The 26,300-nt window shown below is 42.7% G+C and overlaps 1 protein-coding gene across 44 annotated transcripts in view; it reads left to right on the top strand.

Moving 5' to 3' along the window:
* Nucleotides 1–26,300, top strand: part of SORBS1 (sorbin and SH3 domain containing 1) — a 157,649-nt gene that overhangs the window by 125,320 nt on the left and 6,029 nt on the right. For 20 of the 44 annotated variants that reach the window (XM_077183167.1, XM_077183170.1, XM_077183169.1 and 17 more), the window contains 13 exons: nucleotides 2,066–2,131; nucleotides 2,702–2,803; nucleotides 4,150–4,199; nucleotides 7,011–7,186; nucleotides 8,792–10,312; nucleotides 11,034–11,119; nucleotides 12,652–12,819; nucleotides 14,279–14,325; nucleotides 15,818–15,932; nucleotides 16,040–16,165; nucleotides 17,221–17,415; nucleotides 19,334–20,062; nucleotides 21,366–21,482. In XM_077183167.1, the coding sequence (XP_077039282.1) occupies nucleotides 2,066–2,131; nucleotides 2,702–2,803; nucleotides 4,150–4,199; nucleotides 7,011–7,186; nucleotides 8,792–10,312; nucleotides 11,034–11,119; nucleotides 12,652–12,819; nucleotides 14,279–14,325; nucleotides 15,818–15,932; nucleotides 16,040–16,165; nucleotides 17,221–17,415; nucleotides 19,334–20,062; nucleotides 21,366–21,482 (3,498 nt within the window). The remainder of the gene's footprint in view (nucleotides 1–2,065; nucleotides 2,132–2,701; nucleotides 2,804–4,149; nucleotides 4,200–7,010; nucleotides 7,187–8,791; nucleotides 10,313–11,033; nucleotides 11,120–12,651; nucleotides 12,820–14,278; nucleotides 14,326–15,817; nucleotides 15,933–16,039; nucleotides 16,166–17,220; nucleotides 17,416–19,333; nucleotides 20,063–21,365; nucleotides 21,483–26,300) is intronic. The other 24 variants (XM_077183193.1, XM_077183191.1, XM_077183192.1 and 21 more) reach the window with 13 other exon arrangements.

Here is a 26,300-nt window from a genome sequence, read left to right as displayed (position 1 = left end):
TGAACTAAAGCTTAATTATTCAATCAAACAAAGAACGTTTTGATGGAGGGAACACATCAGTGGTCATGGCTACTGGGAAAAAATGTGACTTTAAAGCATTTTATGGCCTGGTTCTTACTGATTAAACACTATTAATTTAGTTATTAAATACTATTTAATAAGCTACTCTTACTGCACCAGAGGGTCACAATCAGCCTCTCACACGTATTCAGACATACTGATGGTTTCTCATTTCTCCTTTCCCCTTGAGGTCAGTAGACAAATGCCCATGCACACAAATTTTGAGTGCTGCTGAGATTCCATGCGTGTACAACAAAACAGAAGTATTTTTTAAGGTTCAGAACTGTCTTCAAAGGCAACTGCACATGGACACCAGAGAGCAGGTTTCCTTTCAATTGAGTCTTTGTTCTGGCAGAAGTGGCAAAGTTCCTCTGCACACAATGTAGCTACCTCGAGTTGTGTGCTCAGTCTGATCACATCATAAAAATAGTATAATTTTTGCTGGAAAGCAAGGATGTGCAGTGGTTAAGTAGTCCAGCCTTTCATAGAAAACTATGTTTTATAGCTATGGACCTTCCATCCTAAGCTAAAGAAATTTCAGCAGTGTTTGAGATGAGCCCTCCTAATGTTTAGGCAGTAAAAGTCAGATAAATTTCACCTTGATGAGACTTCCAAGTGTTGTCAATGTAAGGATTTAACTCCTCACAACTTGTCATGGTTTAAGGTTTCCACAGTGAGAAGAAACCTGTTTATCTTTGTTGCCATGTAATTAATAGCCATCTGCTTTTGCAGTGAGTGAAAGTTTGTCATCTCTGTGGTCCTTTGAGTTAGTGTGAGTTAATGGAAAATGTGTCAAAGAAAGAAAAGCATTTATGCCCTTGGTCCTTGCTACGTCTGGGGGTATACCCATTCTTTAGAAGTGTGGATTTGTGCTTTTAGTCATGCAGCCTTGGCCTTATTCCAGAAGAGGGTATCTCAGGGCAATCTGTCTCATGTTCAGCAGACCATCTGTTCTGGTGACAAGTTCCCCACCTTGCTCAGGGCACTTTTGTCAAGTGCTGCTCTCTTATAAGGCCTGCCTTGAACTTGCTTCAGTTCCGAAGCCATGCAGCCATGGTCCCCAGGAGCTATGCCAGTTCCTGAATGTGGAACTCCAGAACTAGTGCATCAGTGTCAGGCACTCGAGTTCAGGATGCCATCTCAGACTTTTTTAGCTGGCAAGCCTTTTCTGAGCTTCGTTGCCACAGCCTAAAGAACATGGTTTTTGTAGCCTTGCTCACTCCAGTAATGGGAGTCCAGTCCAGTGTTTTACTCTGAATAATCCTGCCTGATACTAATACGTTATCCAAACAAGAAAAAATCCATTTTGAAATCAGCCCTTTCAGCTGTAGGATAAATTTGAAATAGCTAGTTCCCAAACTTTCTTGTGTCCCACTCTGTCCACCAAAAATCCCCACAAACAACCCCCAATCCATAAATAAAAAATAACAATTCTGCATTCTCATTGCCCCACAATGCCACCATGGGAAAATCAGCCATTTGTTCACATGGTATGTATTCATACGCTGATGGAAGTGAGAAAGATTTTCCCTTTTCTTTATCAAAGGCCCTTGGTTTACCCTTTCCTTTTGAAAAGAAGAATGAGCAAAACAAATGCTTTTTATGACTCTGTGGTTCTCCCCCCCATTTCGTTTTGGTTGGTTTTTTTTTTTTTTTTTGTTAAGAATGCTTTAAACAACAGCTGTGGCACCCTCTAGAGAGTCCAAAATCCCATAGAGCACCTTGCAAAAAAGAATTCTGAAAACATTACTGAAAACAGCCCCTTCCACACTGCATGTATGTCCCCTTCTGCCCCCCATGATTTCTTGATATTTATGCTATAGCAGATTTATCCCTCTTTCTCTTCTCTTTCTCTGTTGTGGTTTGTTGTTATTTTATAATTTCTTTTCAGTGTTGATGCAAATTCCCTATTGTATTTCCCCTCTGTTCTAATCCAATTTCCATATTCTCTGTGATGTCTTTCCTTATCTTCATTTCCTCATTTCCTTCCTCTGCTTTCCATCAGCCTCCAAAAAAGATTTGGGATTATACTCCTGGAGATTGCTCTATCCTTACTAGAGAGGATAGAAAGGTAATTGTGTCTCACGTATGTTGCACTACAGCATCTAGCGTGTATATATGTGTGTATGTGGTTTTCTTTTCTTTTTTTTTCTTGTAGCATTGCTTGGGTTTTGTGTGCTTGTGAGTGATTTTCTTTTTTAATTGGGCTTGAACTCATTAGCCTAACAATTAAGTAGCTAGAAAATTGATTTAATAAACAATTCTGATATCATAATCAGCCATAATTTAGAGTGGTTGTTTTGCTATCTTGACTTGCAATGATAATTGTACTAACAGCATATTGCATATTATTACAGTATCTTTTTTTTTCTTTACAGGTGGGTTTTATAACATTATGGTTTGTAGAAATAGATTCTAGCAGGCCTGTGCATCTCTTGATTTTAATGTTAATTGCCTAAAACGATTTCCTCTATAATGATTGAAACATGATTAGTTGCTAGTGATTTTCTGTGTATTGTCCATACCACCTTCCTCTTTTTCAATTAAAAAGGCTCTCTTTTTTTTTTCAAAATTAACATTCCTTTGGTTTCCCCTAACCCTAAGCATTGTTCTCCCATTCTTCTTCTCCTTCTTTAACCAGAGTGATCTAGAAAAAGACCTCTACCTCTACCAGACTGAGTTAGAGGCAGATTTAGAAAAAATGGAGAAGCTTTATAAAGCACCACATAAAAAGCCACAGAAGGTATTTCCTATTCTTTTCATGCTGCCAATCCCCGTTTCCAAACTCTCTGCTCTAATCTATTCACTGCTGGATGATTATTAAATGAGGTTGGGATAAATAATGGTTCTGAGCGTTCTGACTGCATGGCTTGCTGTGTTGCTGTCAGAAATAATAGAATGTGATGCTGAGAATCCAGCTTGAAATCCATTTCAGATATAGTGATTTCGTCTCTCTCCCCACCACCACGTCTGCATTCAGCTGCCCCCACCCCCATTCCAATCCCCATTTCAGGTTTAGAGTTCAGTGTCTGCAAAAAAAACCCTCTCTATTTTTCACATGAATAGGCAGCAGCAGCAATCAGCTTAAAATTCTTGGTTGGCGTGTCACGTCATCATCTCGTGCCTTTCAAGCGTGTTGCCATCTACTCTCCCTTCTTACAAGCCCCGCTCTCTGCTTGGAGCTCACGCCTACCCAAGATTTTGGATATTCCTGAGAGATTTTACACAATTTTCCTTATGCTGCACCTTCCATGGCCTTCTAGGGCAGGTCAGCTGCTGCTGCTGCTTCGAGGGTCTGCAGCACTCGAACCATGAAATGATAGATTAATTGGTAACACGCCATTTTTTTCTTTTTTTTTCTGTTGCTGATTTTTTTTGAAGCTGCGGCATTTCACCAGGACTTGGAAAAGCTGCTTTTTCAAACCCAAGATTTGCTTTTTCTTCCTAGATAGAAATCCTCACATAGATGAGGGGACACCAAATAGAGAATTGCTTCTAAAATTGCCTTCAATTTTTAAATAACGTGTCTAAGAAGCGTTAGATGGATTTAAAGCAAGCGGCTAAGAACTGGCTTTTGCTATTGAACCTGTGCAGCTGGCATTGCTTCTCTTAAGTAAGGAAACTGAACTGAAATGTTGCTTTTCTTTTTAGAGCTTTGATATTTTTTGAATGCTGAGGAATGTATTGTGCTGCAGAAATGTAATACACCTTTAAAGCAAAGGCGGGCAGTGACCGGTTGGGGGAAAGCTTGGGGAAATAATTATGAGCATGTGTTTCCTGGTCATGGCCCAGCTGGTTATCTCTTCTTGCTTTTGGCTTTATTCACAATGACTCATTTGCAGACAAAAGAATAGGCACTGCAAAAAGGCATCGGCTGTGCTAAAAACCTGTCACTGCCCTGAAGGAACTCACGAAAATTGTTGCTTTTCTGCAAAGACATTGACAGCTTAAATTGCATTTAGATTTAAACCTCAATGTCTCCTATAGGCTAATATTGAAGTAATAGATGAAAAATTACTTAAGCAAGCCTTTTTCTTTCTCCTCACATATAAGTGCATATCAATGACTCCTTTGTTTGGACTTTTGCAGAATACAGCAGGTGTTGTTCCTCTGGAAACTTCCACAGACCATTCTTCCTAGTAAGTTTTTCAATTGCTTGTTGATGTCTCTTTTAAAATCTGAGGTCATGTAGGATAGGGTGTTGGATGTTGGAAATGCTTTGGCTTTTTGTGGGATGGATATAGACAAATGCATGTACCATAAGAATTATATGTGTGCTTTAGGTAAGTCCTGGTACACTGTCTGCTTTCTGATCCAGAATGTGTTTTGAAGTGATTATATGACTGATTGCATTGTCTATGTAAGATTTGCTGATTGTGCTAGGCAGTGGCTTTAAAAAAATCAACAGACCTTTAACTTCATCTGATGAATTTTGCAAATTGACTGTATCTTCATGCAAGGAACATTATTGTGTGGAATACACAAAAATTGTTTGTTACACATGTGTGATAGATTGCCTGCTGCTAGATATTCCGTGTTACATGCACCAGAGCAGATGGATGCAGTTGATGAAAGGCAGTAATTTTCCAGCCTACAGGAAGGGAACAGTGGTAGGAGTAACAATATTTCTCAAAGATCTATTGGGCACTACTTTTTCAGCAGAATATGTAATGAACACTATATTCTGTGTAAATGAGTTGTACATGGAGTTGGTTTGTTTTAGAAGAGGAGCACACACACGCAAAATCCAGAGCAAAATGCTGAGCTGTGTTGAGTTACTTGAGTTATACTGAGTTATTTGAGCCACAGAGCCAGTCCCTACTGTGAGCCTACTGCTCCTTGTAATTGTACTGAATGCTCCATGTCCATAGGCACAGTGATCCCCTCTATGAGCATGGTTTGTTAAAAAAGGCAGTTTCTCCTCCAGACGTCCATTAATATCATGTGTGTTCACTGCCCCTCTGGAGGCCTTAGAGGTCTCCTGCACTTCTTTCAACACAATTTCCTTCTGTCTGTGCTCATTCTGCTGGCAAACCCATGCAACCACTGCAACTCTATCATTTTGGTAGGAAGAGAGCAATAAAATAAATGGAAATCTCAGAGATTAGCAAAAATATCATGTTTGCAAGCAATTGGTAGGGTTTCTGTTCATGGCAGCACTATCTGTGACACACAAAGCATTCAGGAATGCCAGTGGAGGGGAAGCAAGCTGAGTATGCTAGGAATGGGGCACAGGAGTGAGGCCCAGTGGAGCTGCACCTTTTTCCCTGCCCTTGCAGGCTGCTTGGGCTCCAATACAGTACTGCTTGCTGGCCTGAATAAGGGAGCAGCTAGCAAAGAGATTCACCAAATGCCTCCTCTATCTCCCCCAGGTTTAGTCCCAAAGGAGGATTGTTTTAGCCCTTTGTTTTTTAACCACTAGGCTAACAACTAACCTCAGGGTAATCATTATTCTTTGCAGCAACTGGCTGGGTTTCCTCAGGTACCTGCCAAAGAGATGCACTCTTTATCAAAGAGATATCCCTGAAAAACAATAGCTTTGTAGCCATGGGTCTGTTTGGGCATTATCTAGGTTGAAAAACTGACAATATTCCCTTTCTCTTTCATGGTGCTTTTCATGAGCTTTTACTCCAGAAAATAATTTATGAGACTGCATATGACCTGGTTTTCCTTGTCCGGAAACTAAAGTCATCTTTGTGATCCAGACATTGTGTAATTCTACCTCCATAGCCAGTCCTCTGACATGTTTAAAGCTTTCTCTTTACCCCAGAAGTACAGCATCTATCCAAACTAAACAGATACATGTACAAATTTATCCACAACAAACAGATATAACCACAAACATTTCCAAGTTCTCATAAATTTGAATCACTCTTGGACATGAGGATGTCAAATATTTCTATTAATTGGAAAAACTATATATTTTTATTTTTTCAAATTTTCCAGCAGTCATGCTTTGGCCTCAGAATAGCTTTGTGTGAGACTCCATCTTATTCTGAAGAGCCTGGTTGAGCACAAGAACTGGTATCAGTTTAGCTTAGCTTTTAGGAAAACAGTCTGCCTGATTGCTTAGTAAGTTTTTTGCACCTGGAAAGGCAATTTATACTATGGAATTGTCAGTTATTCTTTTGGAGAGAAAACAGGGAAATCTAGAAATCAGATGTGTGGGCATACTTGTGCTTAGGTTCATGAATACAAAAAGGGATTTGCAATAAATTTCCAGTCTTTAAAAACCTAAGACCTAAAGAAATTTAAAAAAAAACCTAAAGAAATTAAAATTGTACTAATTTTAACATCATTCTGTTTATATATATGCATGGTTGACCTAAAGTCCAGGATTTTTATTCCCTGTAGTGGAAGCCTCTGGCAAAGCTGAACAGGATTGTGTGCATCTGGAAATTCCTCTGGCAATTAAAACAGTATTAAATCTATATCCCTTTACTATTGCTTCTCTGCACAGTCCCTCACTGACAGGCTTCAGAAACTGGTCAGGGAATCTTGAGCTGTAGTGTTGACTGGGAGGCTGAACTGGGTGAGATGACCCCCTGAACAGCTTTGTAAGCATGGGACAGGCATGGCTAGTGTTTAAGGAGAGAGAACTGGAAGCTGGAAGGTTTTGTGTACTTCCAGCTAGCCAGTGAATTTTCTTGTGTCCGCAAAGAAATCATGCATCAGCTCTGTGACTGTTGTCTTATCTGTAAAACAGAGGAGTGCTTTCCTGCTGCCTGTTTTCTGGGGGACTAAGACTGGAGAGTTCCCTCAAGTGGAGGATGCTTTGGTAGTGCCAAATGCAGAACACTATTGCAATGTATTCATAACCTCTTCATCACCAGTTCTTCATGCACAGTCTATTCTGTGTTCACAAGTGTGGTTATCTCTTAATTTACATCAAGCTCTCAGCAAACAGTGTGACCTCCTGGTGTCCCTTTCTTTTTTATTGTGTGTTCCAGCTCCACTTATTCACCCAACTACCATGCAGTGAAGAGGGAGTCAGAGCTAGCTGTGGGGGACCCTGCTGCCTTGGAGAATGAAAGGCAGATTTACAAGAGTGTGCTGGAAGGTGGAGATATCCCATTCCAGGGGCTGAGTGGTCTCAAGCGACCTTCAAGTTCTGCTTCCACAAAAGGTGGGTGGTTAGAACACTAACCTCTTCTCCATTCTGCAAAGTGTCAGAAGCCAGGTGATATGGGCAAACTGTTGCAAGGTTTAGAGTCCTATTCAAGCCAATTGAGATTTATGCTATCCTTCCTCTTTGCCATCCCCAGTGTTCCCTCCTTTTTTCTCTCAGAACCACAATGGCCAATATTTTTAATGATGCCTTTAACTGATCCAGGTGCCTCTTCTCAAGAGAGATCAGCTCCCTCCGTTCAGCACCTCAGCCACAGCCCACACCCTCATGTTCTTCCTCAAGGCTGCTTAGGCTGGCCTTGCTATCCATCTGCTCCCACTGCCTTGCCATTCTAGAGCCCTTCCCTGGCTTTTCTGTTCTTCCCACAGCAGTATCTCAGCAGGCCACACCAGTCTGCTGGCCTAGCTACCCTGGTGTAGCTGGTGCCCTGTGCTGCACAGCCTCCTGCCTGCCAGGGCTGTGCAGAGAATGCACTGACACTGAACCAGCAATTGCTGTCTGAACCAGCCCTGCAGGCTCCAGGAATGTGAGCCAGAAGACCAATCTCCTCCTCTTCTCTCCCCCTGTTGCAGACTCTCTAAAAGAGACAAGGAAGAGCATGACTCCCATCAGGGAATTGTACAAGGGAATGTATCTCTGAGCCAACTTCAACCTAAAAATGGCTTGAGATGGGGAGAGGACTGGAGAAGGAATGTGCTGGGTTTCTGAACTGCTCTCCCTAAAAATAGTACATCATACCAAAAAGGTCTCTCTGTATCCATCTTCCAGCTGTTTTTCAGCATTTTGTCAGGCCTTTTGGGCAGGGAGTCAAACTGGATCTGAACAAAAAAAATCTGTTCAAACAGTTCCCCAAACTGCAATTGAACCTGAATGGTTATTTTGACATTTGAATTTGAACTCAAATCGGAAACAGACCTAAAAACTGCAGTCTAAGCTGAAACCAGACTGAATCCTATTAAAAAAAAACCCCAAAAAAGAAAAAAACAATGTCCTCATCTGACCCCTTCAATTTTTAAGCAACCATGGCCAACCAAATTGTCTGAAGGACACTCAGCTTATTCCTAGTATGGAGAATCTCTAAGCAGGCATCTCTTGGGCGAGGTCAGCTGATGTGGTGTGCTTGTGCTAGCACAGTCAGCCTCTGGTTGTTTTCTTTCTCCCAGGAATAAACTGTTTGGCAAGCACTGTGGTAAGACCATAGTAGGTGTGATTACAGGCTTGGTATTAAGCCATTTTTGCAATGTTAGTGTCTCTGCATTCTTGCTGACACCCTGATCCTGCCCAGAGTTCAGCTGCCCTTTTCCATGGTGTCACAGCTTCCCTGGAAGCTCATGATGCTTAGCACTTTTTAGGAGGGTACCTTAAAAGTGCTCCAGATTTGCTTCTGGCCAAGCCTCTCATTTTAGAAACATTAACAGCACTTCACCTACTCCTCTAAGCGTGGCTTGTTTTGCAGTTTCTTCCTGCTTTTCTTTATGTTTTGGAATTTTGTTTCTTTAAGGTGCATTCTATGAAATCCAAGCATGTTCTTTCTCCTTTCTCAATAGCTTTCTAGCACTTAAGCTAACAGGTTGTATTTATTTTATTCTGCATGCTTACCAGTGGATCGTAAAGGTGGGAATGCTCATATGACTGCACCCTCTTCAGTTAATAGCCGAACCTTTAATGCTAGTCATACCGGTATGTTAGGTCACGCATGTAAGCATAAGAAGCCTTTATCAGCTGCCAAAGCCTGCATTACTGAAATCCTCCCTTCTAAATTCAAACCCAAACTAGCAGCTCCAGCTGTTCTTGTGCAGGACAAGACGGGTATCTTGCTGTCTCATGAGAAAGCTCAAAGCTGTGAAAACCTTCGTAGCTCCACTGCCTTGTTTGATAATAAAAAGGCTTTCATGGTAGACATAGGGGAAAGCATAGAAAACATCTTGATGAAGTCGAAGCAAGAGTATGCCATTAAATCTGGCAGTACCATGAGCCTGCAGGAGTATGGCACCAACTCTAGGAAAGGCTACCTGTTCGCTGCCTCCAGAAAGAGTGGGGTGGAGTTTACAACACTCTATAAAGACATGCACCAGATCAACCGGTCCAGGATCCATTTGGACACAGTTTCCTCCTGCAGCGTGAAGGATATTGCATCTCAGTTTGAGAATGAAGCAAAGGACAGGATGGAGCACAGCCTTAGCCGAGAGGATTCAGAGCAGATCCCCAAAGACACCGTTTCCTCCCGTATCAGTGCCTTTGAGCAGCTGATCCAGAGATCCCGATCAATGCCCTCACTTGACTTTTCCATTGGGCAAAACAAACCCACCACTTCTCTTCAGTCTAAAACTTGTCTGAGTGCTGCATACTCTGCAGAGATTCTTCTGGATTTGTCAAAAGCACACCAAGAAGAGAAGGATGTTGCCAGCTTTGCAGATAAATCCTCCCGCTCCTGCAGCAATGTGGAAGACACGGCTTCAGATGTCAGTGATGTCATCCCTATGGACACACTTTCAGCTTGCACTGATGAGATAGATCTTCTCTCAAATGCCTCCAATGACAGTGGCAGCAGCTCCAGCAACCTGAATGGGCCTCAGAAGCATAAAATCAACAGATGCAAAGGCTCATGCCCAGCTTCCTACACCAGGTTCACAACCATCCGAAGGCATGAACAGCAGCAGACCTCCAGGCACCCTGATTCCAAAGGGGATGTCTATGGGGACAGGCACATGCTCCCCAGAAATGTCTACCTAATGAGCCCGCTCCCATTCCGATTGAAAAAGCCCTTCCAACACAAATCCTGCAGAACTCCGCCCCCAGACTGCCTGGCAAGCCTGGCAGTGCCCAGCCTTGAGAACCCAGACGACCCCATACAGCTGCAGGGGAGTGTAGGAAACAAGAGCCATCACTCCCAGCACCAACCTTGCTCCAGAAGCGGGCCTCTTGCTCCCAGGCGCCTGTCCTCCTTTGACATTGTGGAGAGGCTTGGCTACTTCCCCACCATGGGATCTAGCCGGGATAGCTTCATGGGCCGGGCTGACATTCCTGACTCCTTAAACAATGGGAACCCTGTTTCATATGCCCTCTACCACAGCCTCGACACAAACAACAACCCGCAAAGTGAACTTGGGACGTACCTAGGAGGTGGTTTTTGTGTTCTTTACCGGTGTACCTTTATCTGTCTTCTTTCTTCCATTCTCCTCCTCTTTTCTTCCACAACCCTTGCATTTTTATGTCCCACATTTACATTCCCTGACTCTCTGGTTTTCTCCCCCTGGTGTGTCTAATGTCCTTTTGAGTGTCTTGCTGAGCAGTTTTGTTCAGGGCTTGTTAACAGCTGCACTTCTGAGAAACAATTTCCATTGCATTTCTAATCACATCAGGTTCAGTTTGTCTCTCTGGGGATGCAAGAATCTCAACATGAGATAATTTCTAGACCTGTATCATTTACACACATGGTAATTATAAACCAAACCCAGATGATTTGCTTTAAGGAGTAGTTTCTCAAGGTCTAGTTGTGTGTGTGTGTGTGTGTGTGTATTAAACTTTTATCAACAGTAAAGTGCCAAATCCTACTTAGATGACAGTGAATCTTTTCTTCACAAAGTCCTTCTATGTCTTTACTCTTTCCTGTATCATTATTTTCTCCCTGTTTTTGGATCTTTGTTCACATGTAGAGCCCAAAAGGGAAAAAAATGAAAATGGATAAATAATCAACATCTGATTGGCAATTTGGTCAATGGCAATTGAGAATCCTTACTGTCATAATGGAAACAAATTGTTTAAAAATATTTCTTTTTTTCCTTTCTGGTTATGCTAGATAAATCCATGTGTATTTTAACTTCCTTATGTTGTTTTGAAGTAGATTCAGAATCACCAAGGCATTTTGCACCAGTTGATTACATGGAAACTCCAGAAGAAATCCTCCGCAGGCGGTATGACGATAAAGAGGTAATGCCCTCCTTTATAGCTTTATAACAGTAGTGGCAGCTCCACATACAAGAAATGCAGCATTCAGCCTTACATAAGGATAGCTTGTATGTCTATGGCTCTGTGTCCTGGAAGTTAGAGTAACAAGCAGTAACTAGTGTGTTTTACTTTCAATACTCTCTGCCACTGATTTGCTGTATAATGTGTATAGTCCAGTTCAGTTTGTTTCAAATAAACCTGATAGTTCTTATCAATTGCACAAAGTTACCTACAGAGGCTTTAAGTAATATAAAAATGTTGGAAATGTATGTGAGAAGTGGTACAACACCCTAGTACTTGCAGAAAAAGATTGGTAATCTGTAATTGTTCTTCATGCAAGCCACTTGAGTCAGTATTAATCAAACTGGTGAAAACACTATTATTCCTGTGGTGGTCCTCAAGTTTTGAACAGTGAGTGCAAGATATTTTAAGTTATCAGATATTGGTAAGTTTTCCGCCAGTGTCTGAAGTTGTTGTCAACAGAATGTAGCAGTCCTTTTTGAAATGGCTGGGTAACAGTGGGACAAGCTGAAATAATAGGAAAGCCACACAGATATTTCAGCACTGAGTGTATTCAAGCTGAGTTAAAGAAGTTATAAAGTGCTTGCTTTCCTGGAAGGTGGAACTAATTTCCCTTGCTGGTGGGGGGGCGGGGGGTAAGTTTTGCTTTTAGTGTTAACTTTCTGAGTTCAGATAATGTTTATACATGCTTTGAAATATGGTAAAACCTGTTCTTAATTCCTGTGTGAAAAATTTTTTGCTGTCTTCTCCTGTGAAAGTTAGTAATTCCCCCACTTCCAAAATCCAGCATGAAAACTCCCGTAAGGTAAAAAACCTGGATTCAGTAAGACCTGGTTTCAAATGAGTTAGCACACAACTGAACTCTTCAGCCTGCAGTCAGCCCCAGAAGATGGAAGAATCCTTCTTCACAGATGCACAAGAATGCATGTTTCCATTTAATGCGCCAGAGACTTCAGAAATCCAAAATACTTTTTAGGTGTTTATTTACTTCATTATACAAAGTGTGTTACGTGAGCCCAAAAGAAGTATGGGAGAACCTGAATGTGTTTAGGCACTCTCCCAAGCTCTTTGCAAGGCTTAGGAGAATTTGGTGCCTCAGAACTCAATGGGGCTGATTCAGGTCTCTTGGAAGTCAACGAGAGAGACTTCTTTTTGGTGGAAGGGGGTTTGGATCAGGTCTCTGCATTATTAGCAATCTTCTTAGAAGCTCCTAAGACCTGCCCAAAACTTAGAAAAACTCCTCATTGACTTCCATTAGCTTTGGATCAGATCCTCTGTATGAATTAGATTTCAGTTATGCCATAATGATGATGTACCTTCTGTGTTTGTAAAATGAAAGGGTATTGTTTAGTTAGTAGAAACAATATTTGATACTGAACTGCAAAGCCCCAGCTATTTGCAGGGAACTCAGGAATATTAAGTCAAATTTATGGCAGCTTTTGAATGCCTTTAACTAGATGATTTACAGCCCATTTTATGCAATTTTATGGCAGAAACTTTTAGAGGACCAGAGACGGCTTAAACGTGAGCAAGAAGAAGCTGATATTGCCGCTAGAAGGCACACAGGGGTTATTCCAACGCACCATCAGTTTATCACTAATGAACGATTTGGGGACCTCCTAAATGTAGACGATACTGCAAAGAGGAAATCTGGGTCAGAGGTCTGTTTTAGTTACCTCAGTCTGCTGCTTGACCCAAAGCAATAATTGCCTCTCACAATGTTGTGCTTTAGGCCGACATTAGCTCTTCAGACAATGTCGTTTGTTGTTTTTTTTCCACCTTCCCCTTTCTCATTCTGGCTTCATTTAGATCTGCTTTGACTTTTATGCCTGGTAAATTAATTGATATCTCTATACCAAGCTGCATATATTAAAGCATGCCTGCTGAGAATTGCTGGTGCACACCTGTGATGCATGCCTTTAAATATCAGCTACTTAGTCAATCAAAGGCATTCTACATCTTTTGCATCATATTGCTACATTGTCTTCTTGTCTGTGCCTTATGCTTAGAAACTTCATGTCCTGTTGATCTGGCCATGTGGCTGTCACATAGTTGTGGGTTTTTTTAGAAATACATTGTTTCTCCTCTTGAAATATGCTTAACGTCCCTTAGAAATATTCAGAAAAAAAGTCTCAGCATGTTTCACTGCATTCAACTTGGTTGGACTTGCTGAAAGAGACAAAGGAGGAGGTGCATATTTTTTCCAAGAGCCCAAGGCACTTTCCTGGAGGTCTGGATGTTGTGTCCAGGTGTCATGGCCAAATGCCTTTCCTGCCTCACATGGATTACTGCTGGGCTCTTAACAGCAGCTCTGTTTCCCTGGAGGTGCTGCACTGTGGTGGTGGGTGAGGTGCTCACCGTATGGATGGAGTACACCTGTCTGCCTTTAGTTTCAAATGCTCTGGAGCCTCATCAATGTGACTGCTTTGTATTTTATGCTCTGTTACCAAACTTACTGTAAAATTGTCTGAATATTCTGTGGCCTTTAGAAAATTAGCCAAGTAAACCTTTTAGAGCCCAGGCCTGCTGTCAACATACATTTTGGTTCTTTAGCCACTGAAGACTTTTTTTAAATGTGTGCCTAATTTACTCATATTTCCCTTTCACCTTTGTCTCTTTCCTACCAATTGATACAGAGTACATGGGTCACATTGCAGTATTCGGCAGGGCCAGATAATAATCAATAAGAGCCATATCTAATAATATCCTACTGTTTTTCCCAGCTAGTAAATTTTGCTTTTCCATTCAAATGCCAAGAGAAATTTGGTCCTGGAGCCCCAGTAATTGTAGTTACTGGATCAGCTTTCATTCATCAGGGTTAGTCACATTAAAAGTTGACTGCTGTTACTTCCATTTCCTGTAGAGCTCCTAATTATTGCTATGCCAGAAGTTGGCGCTTTGTGTCCTGATGGGAGATGCCCATCCAGCATATTTGGACTGTAATACCAGTTGCACGCAAGCTTGTAGCAGAATACCTGCATCCAATTTCCTCCCCATGCTAATCTTAGCTGTAGAAGAGTTTGGGTGATTTTCCTCAGAAGAGGGTTGAAAACCTAATTATTATTTTAATATATTGATTTTTTTTTTTTTTTTTTTTTTTTTTTTTTTTTTGATCTCCAGATGAGACCTGCTAGAGCCAAGTTTGACTTTAAAGCACAGACACTAAAGTGAGTACAGCTTGTTGCTCCTACCTGGAGGGTTCTTCCTCTGCTTTTTCCCCTAGGATGCAGCATTTTTGACATGTCATGTAATTGGATTCATGTTTTAGGGTGTCTTTCCAGTTCCCAAAGCAAAGTTGTTCATAGTAAGGCAGGAAAAAGTAATATGAACCTTGCAGACCATAGCATCTAAAGGACCTTTAGAAAAATGTCTTCTTTCTCACTGCATCTCTATCCCCCATGATTTTTAGGACAAACCTGCATTCTTTACTGCAACAAATGAGTGCTCTGCCCTGCAGGTGGGTGGAGCCACAGGAGAAGAACATCCTTTTCACTGTGCACAGGATAGCCCTTGGGCAGAAGTTAAACAGATGCCCAGCTCTAAGCATGTGGGCCCCTGGCTCAGCATTTTCCTGATTCAGGACAAAGAAGTGTGCAGAGTGGTTACTGCTCTCCTGGCATCTATGGATACATCAGCAGATGTTTCAGATGTCATTGTTGTGCCTCCAAGCCCTGTTGTGGTCCTTTGGGTGAATCCTATGGCACTACTTGTTCTTTTTAGAGAAGACTGCTGTGAAGAGAAGGCCTGGAAAAGCCTCTGTGTCAGCATGAGCCTGGAGAAGCTCTCATTTTAATATTGCTAGAGAGGGAAGAAAGAAGAGCAGAATTCAGTGAAGGACCTGCATGAATGAGCTAATGTCCTGAGAATACTTTTTATATGTTCTATAGGTGATGATTTGTAATAATTTAAATAGCATCTCCCTAGCACCTGTAATAAAACTGAGGAAGATTAGGTGTAGCTGTTGTGTCCCTTGAGTAGAAGATACCAGAGTGCCAGACAAAAGTAAAGCAGAGCTCGTAAAAATCGTCTTGGAAAAGGCTGTGTTGCTTCTTTTCCTCTGGGGACCCAAGTTGTAAGTTTATGAGCTTAGTACAAGCTGGCCACAGTTCCTCAAGCTGCAGACATTCATAATTTTAGCACTGAAGCCTGTGAGTTGAAATTCCAATTTTTAGCCCAGTTGAGGTCAGTGACTGCTCAACCATAGGCTGACCATCAGTGTAATCATTGCAGGATGAACTTCACCATGTGAGTATGTTAATCTAATCAGCAAACTAGCTCAGATTAAAATCATATGTCTCTTTGGAAGGTGTTTGTGACATGACTATTTCAAAACTTGAATTGAGGGTTGCTCATCATATCCAGCATGGAAAGTAGCCAGTGTCATATTTGACTTGAGCTTTACCCCATTGCTTCTGGAGACCATGTGGTTATTAGGGCCCTCACAGGCCAACTTTTTTAACAGAATGCCCAAAGAACAAGAGAAGTCTTGCACATCACAATATGAACAAAATCCTCAACAATTAGCTTGTGTTTTGGGTGGAGCATGATGTGTATCAACATGCTGATGGACACCTTGGTACCTAGGAATTGCTGGACAGAAAAAGAACACATCTGTTCTCCTCCAGTGAAGTTCTGATGGAGTGCTTGTGTTGTTAACAGGGAACTTCCTCTGCAAAAAGGAGATATTGTTTACATTTACAAGCAGATTGACCAGAACTGGCTCGAAGGTGAACACCATGGCAGAGTTGGCATCTTCCCACGATCATACATAGAGGTAGCTGCTTTCCTTGCAGGTGTTCTCTTTGTCTGCTCCCTTTCTGCCTGAGACCAGTTTATGGGCTTCATGTATGAGACTTAGCTGATTCTGTTTGTTCATTCTAGTTCCTTCCACCAGCTGAGAAGGCTCAACCCAAAAAGCCGTTACCATTGCAAGTATTGGAATATGGAGATGCTATTGCTAAGTTCAACTTCAATGGGGATACCCAAGTGGAAATGTCATTCAGAAAGGTAGGGCTTCTGTTGTGTTGATTAATTGAATCCAGACATGAATGATGTTTTTTAGCACTAGTAACTTGCAATTTCCAAATGAAAGCTCTAATAAAATGGACTCTGTATTCACGAAGGATTCCTCCTCATCACCCATGTTTTTAATCCACAGTCATTATGTAGCACATTGCAGTTTTTGTTGCAGGTTGGCTAAATCAAGAAGTGTCAATTGTTTCATTAGGTCCAACTGAGAAGATACTTTGAACAAGAGTGCTGGAAACCTGGCTCTGCAAGGCAAATTAGATACTTGGTGACAGGTCTTTCCAGGTTGGTTAGATTCAGTGGAGGCCCACGCAGTTACACAGTGACTACAGTCACACAGTTACAGTGATTTAGAAAAGAAGGAAACTGGGTTCACCATCCCCATGCTACAGGCCAAATCACTGAGCAAGCCTGGTTCTGTGGTATTGAGGTGACTGGCTAGACTGACTGCAGAGTGAAGGTGTGGGAAGGGAGCTGTGTAATGCCTGTTCAGAAGAAAGTCATCCATATTTAGATTAAGTAGCAGAAATTCTCCATCTCGACCAGCTTTCTGTTTTGATGCTCAGATTAGATCTTCTCTGTCTTCTCTTTTAATTATATATGAAGGTGAGGCTTGCAGTGTATGTTAAGGATCTGGAAGTTACTTTGTCAGCAAAACATGGAGAGACCATAGAGTGACCTAGTTTAAACTGCAGACCTGTGCATACTTTCTGTACACCTCATATGCCTGAGAGTCTCATGGTCAGCCTGAAATGGCTGCTTTCCATTTTAACTGGCTTTAGCAAGTAGGGTCTTGAAAATGTGAGCATAACTGAATCTCTAGACAGACCAAGTCAGTACCAGAAGATCTACAATTTTTTCTTTCTCTGTACTGAAAAATATCATTCCCACCCAGAGTTTAGGATTAGGATAATTGGAAATAGGTTGAGACCACCAATTATTTTAGGTCAGCTGCACCAAGATTTAAAATGTAATCTGCTTTGGAATGATTAAACATGTTAAAATCAGAACTCCATTGCTGTTCCTTCCCACAGGGTGAAAGGATCACGTTGATTCGACGAGTGGATGAGAACTGGTATGAAGGAAGAATCTCTGGCACCAGTCGCCAAGGCATCTTCCCCGTCACGTACGTGGAGGTGCTCAAACGGCCAGTGGTCAAGAACGCCATTGACTATCCCGACCCACCCGTGTCCCTCTCCCCCAGCCGCAGCATGACAGCTTCACCACAGGTACTAGCACTAGATGGTGCAACACCTTGCAGAACGGTGGGATAGTGGCATTCTTGTGCAAGAAGCAATAGCTGAAAGAAAGTTGTATTTAAGACTAGAATTTTGTGCCATAAGGCTACGTGCTCCCTGCAGTAGGCTTCAACTGCAGGAAGAGGTGATGTTTCATTTACCAGAAAGGTTAATGAACAGATCATTTGGGGATTTGGAGACTCAGCTTTGTATCTCTGATATGGAGCTTGAATCCAGGCCAGGTTGAAAGGGCTGCAGTTCACAGCCACGTGATTAAATTTCACTGCCAGAGATGGAATGAATTAGTGATCCAGAGTGATCCAGCTTCTCCTGAGTATGTGTTTACACTTCACACACCTTTACTGTGATGAGGGGAATTTTATATTATGACTGTTAGAAGTGTCATAGTCTGTAAGTTTTAAGAAGAGCTATAGTCTGTAAGAGTCATAATATTGATCCCAATCAGCTTGAATTAAGCCGTATACCTGCCCCTGTATGATCTAACTCATGACCAAGGTTTTTGGAGACAGGGTCAGGAGAACAGCCTGTATTATTTGAAACTGCTGCTACATGAACTCTGGTTTTGAGAGCAGGTCAGTCTGGGATGTTCCATGAATATTAGATTCACTACAAACCATGCTGCAGTTCAAAGAAAAAATCAAAATGGCAGCAGGTAATTATATGGGCATCCCAGAATGTTTGCCATGGCAAACTTATCAGGGAGATAGTGAGTCTCTAAATCCCTTTGTTTTGCTCCCATCCTGCAAATACTCATGCCAGAGGAAGGTCAGCATACATGTCTGGGTCATGGCCATGAGGTTCTGGTGCATTTCCCTCTCACCCATGGGACCAAAACAAGGTCAAGATTGCAAGAAACATAAGGGGAGAACTGGGATTGTGAGGAAAGAATATATGGTACAGAAAGGATAGGAAAAAAGATGCCATGACTCATGCCTGTTGACTGTCTGGATCTTTCCTAACACACTAAAAAGGAGTGTTTTCAGTCCTAGCTACTGTGTAAAGAGGAAAAACTTGTCGCTTGTTTGGGATTCTCAGTCAAAGTGGACATCAGCTGAGCTTTTCTGTGAGCTTGGCAGCCTCTCCATAGCTGTTCCCTATCTTCCACAAGCTCCCTGCAAGCTTCTTCCTTGGATGGAAGGCATCATATCCACCTTTTTTTAGTTTTCTTTCCTATTCTTTTGACTCCTCCCCTATAAAGTCTCTCCCTATTTTTTGCCTGACTTGGCTGAGGACTGAGAAACAGTCTGACAAGTGTTAATGTAGCTGTTCTCACCAATGCTCTTGGTGGTAAAAGCTACAGATAGGACATGGTAGTATGTTCTGTCCTTTAAATACAGGACCTATTTTAATCACCTGAAGAGCTAATAGCCCCAGCTGGCTTTTTTGATCCCTTGCTCCTACACACCTTCTGCAATGCATGCTTCCTGAGGAGCAGGCATTGCTCATGCTGGAGTTGGATAAAGTCAAAGTTCATTGCAGCAGTGAACTCTGGCTGGATCCACAGTGTGAGTTGCTGGGACCCCAGCTATTGCTGCCAGGCCAGTCCAATGCTGCATTCTGCCATCATGATGGTGGCTTCAGCTGCTCCCTGAAGGACTTAGAGCTTATGGTATGAAGTCAGAGGTCACAAGGTGTTTTGTGTCTGGGATACTGGCAAAGGCTGGAGAAGGGTATTAGCAGCACAGGTACAGACTGGACTCTGTGGTTGGAGTAGCTGCGGACAGCATTGTCTCCAACACAGCAGAAGAAAACTTATACCTGTGGTCACAGATCGGCTTCTCTCCACACTTGCTCTCTCTCCTCTTACTTTTGCTTGGTTTTGTATTTTCTTTATTATTTTTTTTTGTTCATTTCTTTCTTTTTCTCTCCTGCTTTTGTCTCCTTCAAGTCTCCCAGCTCTGAGCTGCTCCATACTCCAACTCCTCCGCCTTTGCCTTTTGCGCGCCGCGCTTTGTCTCCAGAGGTGCAGGCGGTCACATCCGAGTGGATTGCTCTGACCGTGGGAGTGTCTCCCAGCACCACTCCTGCCATAACTCCTCCATTGCCTCCTCCGCCTGAAGCCTCCCTCTCTCACACTGACTATCTCTCGCCTTCTGCTGCAGCCAGCCCTTCCCCCACAGTCAGCCTCCACCATTCTCATCTCTCTGGCTCCTCGACTCCCAGGTCCATTAGGTCCCCATTGCCCTCTTCCTCATCCAGACCTCAATCCTCTGCCCGCAGTTTCTATCAGGCCACTCCACAAAATGAAGAGAAGTTTGTTGACTCCCCTTCTCCCAGTGTGACTTACTCTAACTCCTCTCGCTGGGCAGTGGAGAGCCCCGAAAGCATCCTCGCAGAGCAGCGTGACACCACTGCCAGCCCAGCCTGGCTCCCAAAGACAGGAGAGGGCAGCAGCCACGCTGAGCAGAGTGCTCATGCTGTCCCCAAGATCTCTGTTGAGCGCTGCCTGAAACCGTCCCAGCTAGACATGCGTGCGAGCCCAGAAAGGAGACCTGTGGGTTCCTCTGAGGACAACCAGTTGTGTCAGGAGCTAATGGCTATTGTTCAGGGAGGTAAAACAGACAAAAGAGACGTGAGGAAAGATGATACAGGAAAGTTTCAAAGCGGGGAAAAGAAGGTACCTCTGCATGTGTGTGTGCTGCTCTGAATCGCTGATTTTTGTTTAACTGGTGGGTTGACGTTTGTGCTGCTCTGCTGGCAAAGCAGAGCCAGTGGCTGCCACATGTCATTTTGATGATCTTAAGACATTTTTTCAGGGGTCACCAGTGGCATTCACTTATAGCAGATCAAAACATTTTGGAAGAGAGATCAAGAGCAATGTAGAAAAAATTATTCTAGAATAGATAACACGGCACTGACACAATCAGTCACATCTAATGAGGAATGAGGGGATTGGAATGGAATGAGGGGATTGTCCCAGACAGTGGCTATTACCAGACGCATCAGATGAAAGCAACACACAGGCCCACTGTGCAGAACACAGATGTTTTCTTGCTAATCAGAGATTTTACAGTGTGCTCTGGATCATTTTTGGTTATAGAATTTGTTGGTTTTTCCTAAGGACCAAAAAGCATTTTAAACATAAGCCTGGTTCCTAGAATCACAAAAGGTGTCCCCTGTTGATCCTGGAGCCTAAGTGAACCTTAGTCTGGGATATGCATGACTAAGGGAGTTTTGATTGTTATGTATGTATTGAGAAGTTATTACCTTTGCATTTCTAAAATGATATGAAAGGTTTCTAACCACAAAAGAGAATTAGACCTACTGATGGTCTCCCCCAAGAGTTTTTAGTTATATGCAGCCGTTTGTTACAATTAGAGGAAACACGGTGAGAACTCTCCAGTAGCTTCTACAACATATCTTCAGCCCTCAGTCTTTGTATGGGATATATACTTTACTTTGTAGCTCTCTGTTGCCTTGGGGCACATTGTGGGTCACAGCCAGCCCAATTACATTACAGTACCCCAAGGAGTGTAAGTTTGGAGAATTTGAAATCATAGAATTCTAAATACTGTCTTGGATGCACTGCAATAGCCTCCATGACTACCCCATCTAGCCAGCATTACATAATGAGAAACCAGGGTTTCCAAGATGACATGTTTCACACTGGGCAAACTTATGACAAATAATTTGATTTCTGCTTGAATCATAACCAGAAGTCTACTGAGAGCTGTGTTAATACTGTACTGTTTACCATCCAGATATATTTTAGTAGCATTTTTTAGACTTAACCTGCATGTTTAAAACAGAGTGAGGTGGTCAACTCAGACAAACCAACTGGAAACTGCACTTGTCCTTGCATGGAATTACTGTTGCTGTGTGTGCTTCAAATTTACTGGATAGTAGATGCTCTTATCACTAGCAGTGGTTGTGATAAGAGAGTATGTGCCAAGCTGACCAATTTTTCTTTTCTTCGAAAGACTGCAGACTCAAAAGTATTCTCTTCATCTGCTCCTCTCTCTTCCTCTACCCTCTCTTCCTCTACTGTCACAACACAGCCACCTCCCAGACTTACACGCAGAGTCAATAAGCCACAGGTAATCATCTTTGCTGATTACTCTTCCATTACTTACAGTCGTTTCCATGCCATGCCATTGTTTTGTCATATGCTTATTTAGCAACTCATTGATTACACAGGTGAGATAATTTTCCCTTAAGTTAGAATTTTTATTAAGAAAAAGAAAAATTACTTCCAGGCTGTGCAGATGGGCAAGTATGGGCAAAATCTTCAGCTGCTGCAAATCTACATAGATCAAACCTAGGTTTCTGCTTGTTTGTACCAGCTGAGGATCTGTTTATTGGTTCCTCCAAAAGATTAACTCAGGGCTTACTTAGTTCTGACTTTGAGTTCCTACAGCTTGATTGCATTATAAGGCAGTGTTGGTGGCCTTCTTAGTAGGAATGGTGTAGCACAAGAAAATTTGGTTCAGGTATTGTTTAACCATCTGAGATCAGGATTCAAGGTTTGAGCATCTCAGAGCTGGGGATAAGGCATACACATCTTGGTATCCACAACGCCAGGGGCCTGCTCTGGTCTTCTCAGGTAGGATTCAGAGGTTCTCAGCTCTGTTGCTGAGAGCTACAAATGTTTTTGAAGAGGGCTGCAGTAGGGTCGGTGCAGCATGGCTCAGCCCCAGCACTGTGTCTGAGGTGCCCAGAGTGTGGGAATGAGCAATGCTTACATCTGCTGGTGCCTCATCAGTCCTTCAAGGCAGCTTCCACAAGATGGCAATATTTGAAACAGAAAGTTCACCATTAACAAAAACTGGAACACTGGACTGAGTTTGTACCGATGGGTATTGGGGAAGCAGTCTTTAGCTTGATCAGTGAACCAGGCAAGTTGGTCATACAGGATGAATGTGGGAAATAGTTGCCAATGTTACTTACTTTCTTGATTAGATTAAGAGAGAGAAATAGCTTAAACCCTGAAATTTTCCTATTACCTTTACTCATTTTCTTCCACTTGAAGCTTGCACAACTTTTTACTGAACAACCACCTCCTGCTTCCCTTTCACTTTCAACATCTGAGTCCAATAGAATACATATTCTGCTTCACATTAAAAATCCATAGAAGTTTCCTGTGTTGGCCTTTTTCCTGAGCTCTGATATGCTGGGTCATGCTGGTACTTGCACTGGATATATGTGATCCAAAAGAACAGGAGCAAAGAGCCACATTTAGACAAAGATGTTTCTCTCCAGTGATGATTAGCACACAGTTCTATTTTGGGTGTTCCACCTGGTTGCAATAAAACCCCATGGCCTTTCTTTGTAGTCAAAGTCAAGTCAATATTTATATTTTATATGCCTTGACAATCAGAGCATTGTCAGTGTCAAGTTAAAACTATGTGTGACATTAGCAGTAGTCTTGGCCTCATTTTCAGCTCCAGGTCCACAGTTCTTTAGGGAGCAGGAGTGATATTTATATGTGCAAATGGCTTCTCATTATCTGTGTGATCCATACAGAGGCTGATGGTTTCAGCAGAACTTCAGGTAATACCCTGGAGGCTTTTCAAAAATCTGTACCTCTCAACTGATTTTTATCAAATGAGAAAATCACTTAGCAGACATGGAAATGAGACATTACATTTGGGTTTTCCTTCCATTAGTGTCTGTCCCTGGTGTTTGACATACTTTATGATTTTGAATTTTAGTTTTCTTTCTCATTATGGATAACCTCTCCAGTTATGAAATTCTGACCCAGGGTTTTTTGCAGGTTTAAGACCTTTGGTATAGGTCTGGTGTAAGGACTCTGTTCTTACCTGTTACATTAAATAAAAATATAAATTGCATTGGCTCTTTACACTGTTCTGAAGTTCCCTTTTGTTTGTTTTCCCAGTCCAAACTGAAAATAAAAAATAATTACCTCACAGCATGTGAAGATATTTCAAGTATAATTTACAGATAACTTGTCTCAATATTCTAGCAAAATATGTTATTAAGGAGTAACATAATCTATCAAATTAATTTATTTCAGGGAACCTGCAGGAATTTTCCATTCTAATTCCTGTTCTACTCAGAGATCCTATTAGCACAGTGTCACAGTCAACAGTGGTGGCAGCAAGTGTGTGAGCAGTGTGGTGGCTTTGGCCCTGGGGCCGGACTGTGGCTGTGGGGTGGGGAAGGCAGGACTGGCTGGACTAGGGTCTCTGTATCAGCAACGTGAGGGATGTTGGTGGGACCCATCTGCTCCTTGGCACTTGTACAGAGCCACTCCAGCAGGGTGGTAATTCACCTGCTTTTGGCTGGTAGAGAGGGGAGCATGTGAGGTGGATGTTCAGCCCCCATGTTCTCCAGCACAGACCAGCTACCCCCAGCATGTTCCTTGCTTTGCACCGTGTTCAAGGTAAACTTATACCTCCTGCAGTGGCTTTCTGTTACTCCACAGATTAAGCACAGCAACGTTTCTGCTGAGTGCTTGCTGTCCAAGGCAGAGCTGCCCAGCCTGCAGCAGGCATTTTGCACCTGTTTTCCAATGGAAATGCCTTTTTCTGCTGTAGACACAGCCTTCAACTTCTGATCCAGGGTCCAGGGGGGGTCTTTCCACTGATTATGGCAGCATTCAGGTCAGGCTGCTCCACTCTGCAGCCTTTTCAGTGTCCTTTGTGAGAGCTCTTCAGCCAGCTTTCCATTTGCTTTCACCAGAGCTGGGCTTGGTGTGTGCAGGGCTTTTCCTTCTGTTTCACCTGCGCTGGGGAGGCCTCCCTGTTCTTGGTTCTTCATTCACGTGGGAGCATCGGTGCTGATGTGTTCCCTCCTCTGAGGGAACACCAGTTTGTCTGTCTGTCTTGTATGTCTATTAGTCTGTTCTGTTTGGTTTGGTCTTTCCTTATGTAGTTCTTTAACTCCCACCTGAAATGGATGGAAGACACAGAAGCAAGAGCTGCAATGGGTAGTTGCACTGATGACACTGAATTTCACTAGGAGCAGGGAGAGCACTGCTGAGCAGTCCCAGCATCTTTGTGCCTAACATTTAAAAGCTGCCTTAGGGCTTTTCTAGGCTCTTAATGTAGAACCTTTTTCTGGTGATTTTACAAACTTGTGGCACTCCTTACATCCATCCCCAAACTCCATATGAGGTGGAAACACTGGCCAGCTGTGCTTTACGACTAACTGTACAGCATATTTGTGTGCACAGTCTGTAGAAATGGAGACATAGAGACTTCAGCACGTGCTTAAGTTTATTCACTTAGTCTTAACAAAGCAGATAGCGTGGCTGAGCAGGTAGAAGTTGAGATGTCCTCACAGGTTGTGAATACTTGGTCACTTTTAGGGCCTTCAGCTTGCCCTCAGCAGTTACAGGGCTGGCTCAGTGTTCTGGGGGGAAGTCTTTTATACTTTTGAGCTGTGCCAAACACTTCCTGGTTCCTCAGCCACCTCTGGCACAAGGGAGCCACCACTGTAGGTAGTATATGGACTGTCTAAACCTCTATTTGAAGAGCATTTGGACCTATAGTTGCTGACTGTGGGGTGTTTCACCACCTCACTGCAGGACTCTGCTGCAGCCCTGGGAGTTAGTGCTTTGGTAGGAGCTGCATGGATCTCAGAGCAGAGGCCAGAGGAGATCACTTAGTCATGTGTCTTGTCAGGAACTGGAAGTTCCTGCTTGGCCTTTGCCCCAGCCCAGCTGCCTCATGGAAGTCCCCATGAAGATCCTGCCAGGAAAGGAAATGTGACCTGGGTTCTGATGCTGCACCTCCTGGTAATACAAACCTGCACTGTGGAACATTCAGAGGCAGTGTCAATTTTTTAGCTTTCAAAAACTAATTTAATTCATAGATACTAATGCTTTTAGGAGGAAAAGCTGTGCACGAAGGTCACAAGTAATGAGTGGGAAATGGACCATGTGGTCTTAGCTCATGGAGCAATTTCAGCAGTCAATTTATCGGTATGGAACAGAGAAGCACTTTCTTGAATTAAAAAAAAAAACAAAAAAACAGCTAAAAACATTCTTACAGCTGCCTCAGGCTGAAAATTGTTTTTTCCAGCTACTTAACCACCTGAGTTAGCTCTGACCTCATCAGATTTGATGCACTATATCCAGTTAGTCTGCACAATATTAACTTTAAATTTGTTCTTTTTTCATTTGCCTTTCAGGGCTGATGATAGGCAGGAGGGACTTCCAGAAATCCTGTGAGGATTTCAGGCTCCACAGTAAATGCTTTGAATGCAAATTCCACTGCAATTAGTAGATTGAACTTACATTTAAATTTCTTTCTCTAGAAATATACATAGTAACAGAGCATTGTTTCATAGGGCAGCGATCCCAGATTCCAGCACCAGAGAGTAGAGCTGACTACAAAGGAGTTGCTGTGGGGCTGGGTTGGCCTACAATGGGTCACAGTCCTTGAGAAAGGAGATGGTTTGCTTTAATACAATGATGGGCACAGCTCCAGAGGTCCAAGATGTGGTTCAGTGGAGCTTTGAGAGGAATGAGCTCATCACCCTGCACTTCTCCAAAGTTTTCGAGCACGCTTGGGCTGAAGGTGTCACAGACCTCTCTGCTGTCTGCTTCTGCTCTTTCTCAGAATGCCATGAAAAAGAAAGCTTTTTACTGGAGGGCACTGCTGAGGTGAATAAAGAGGAGGACAGAAAGCTTAAAATTGAGGCCAGTGAAATTAAGTTTGAAAATTGTGATGAATGATCACAGAGCATGACCATGCTCTGTATCTCAGCCCACTTTGCCAAGCAGCCCTGCAGGCAGTACACCAGCTCAGACATTACATTTGCTCACAGCATGCACCTTGCTTTCTCTGGGTGTTTGAATATGCAAAAATGTGCAATACCAGGCTGTGGATATCTGTATGGCTTTTTCAGTGATCTTCCCCATAAAACCTGCAGCCTCAAACACTGATTTC

The sequence above is a fragment of the Agelaius phoeniceus genome, chromosome 9 (assembly GCF_051311805.1).
Source record: "Agelaius phoeniceus isolate bAgePho1 chromosome 9, bAgePho1.hap1, whole genome shotgun sequence".
NCBI lineage: Eukaryota > Metazoa > Chordata > Aves > Passeriformes > Icteridae > Agelaius > Agelaius phoeniceus.
This window is presented reverse-complemented; position numbering and strand designations above follow the sequence as displayed.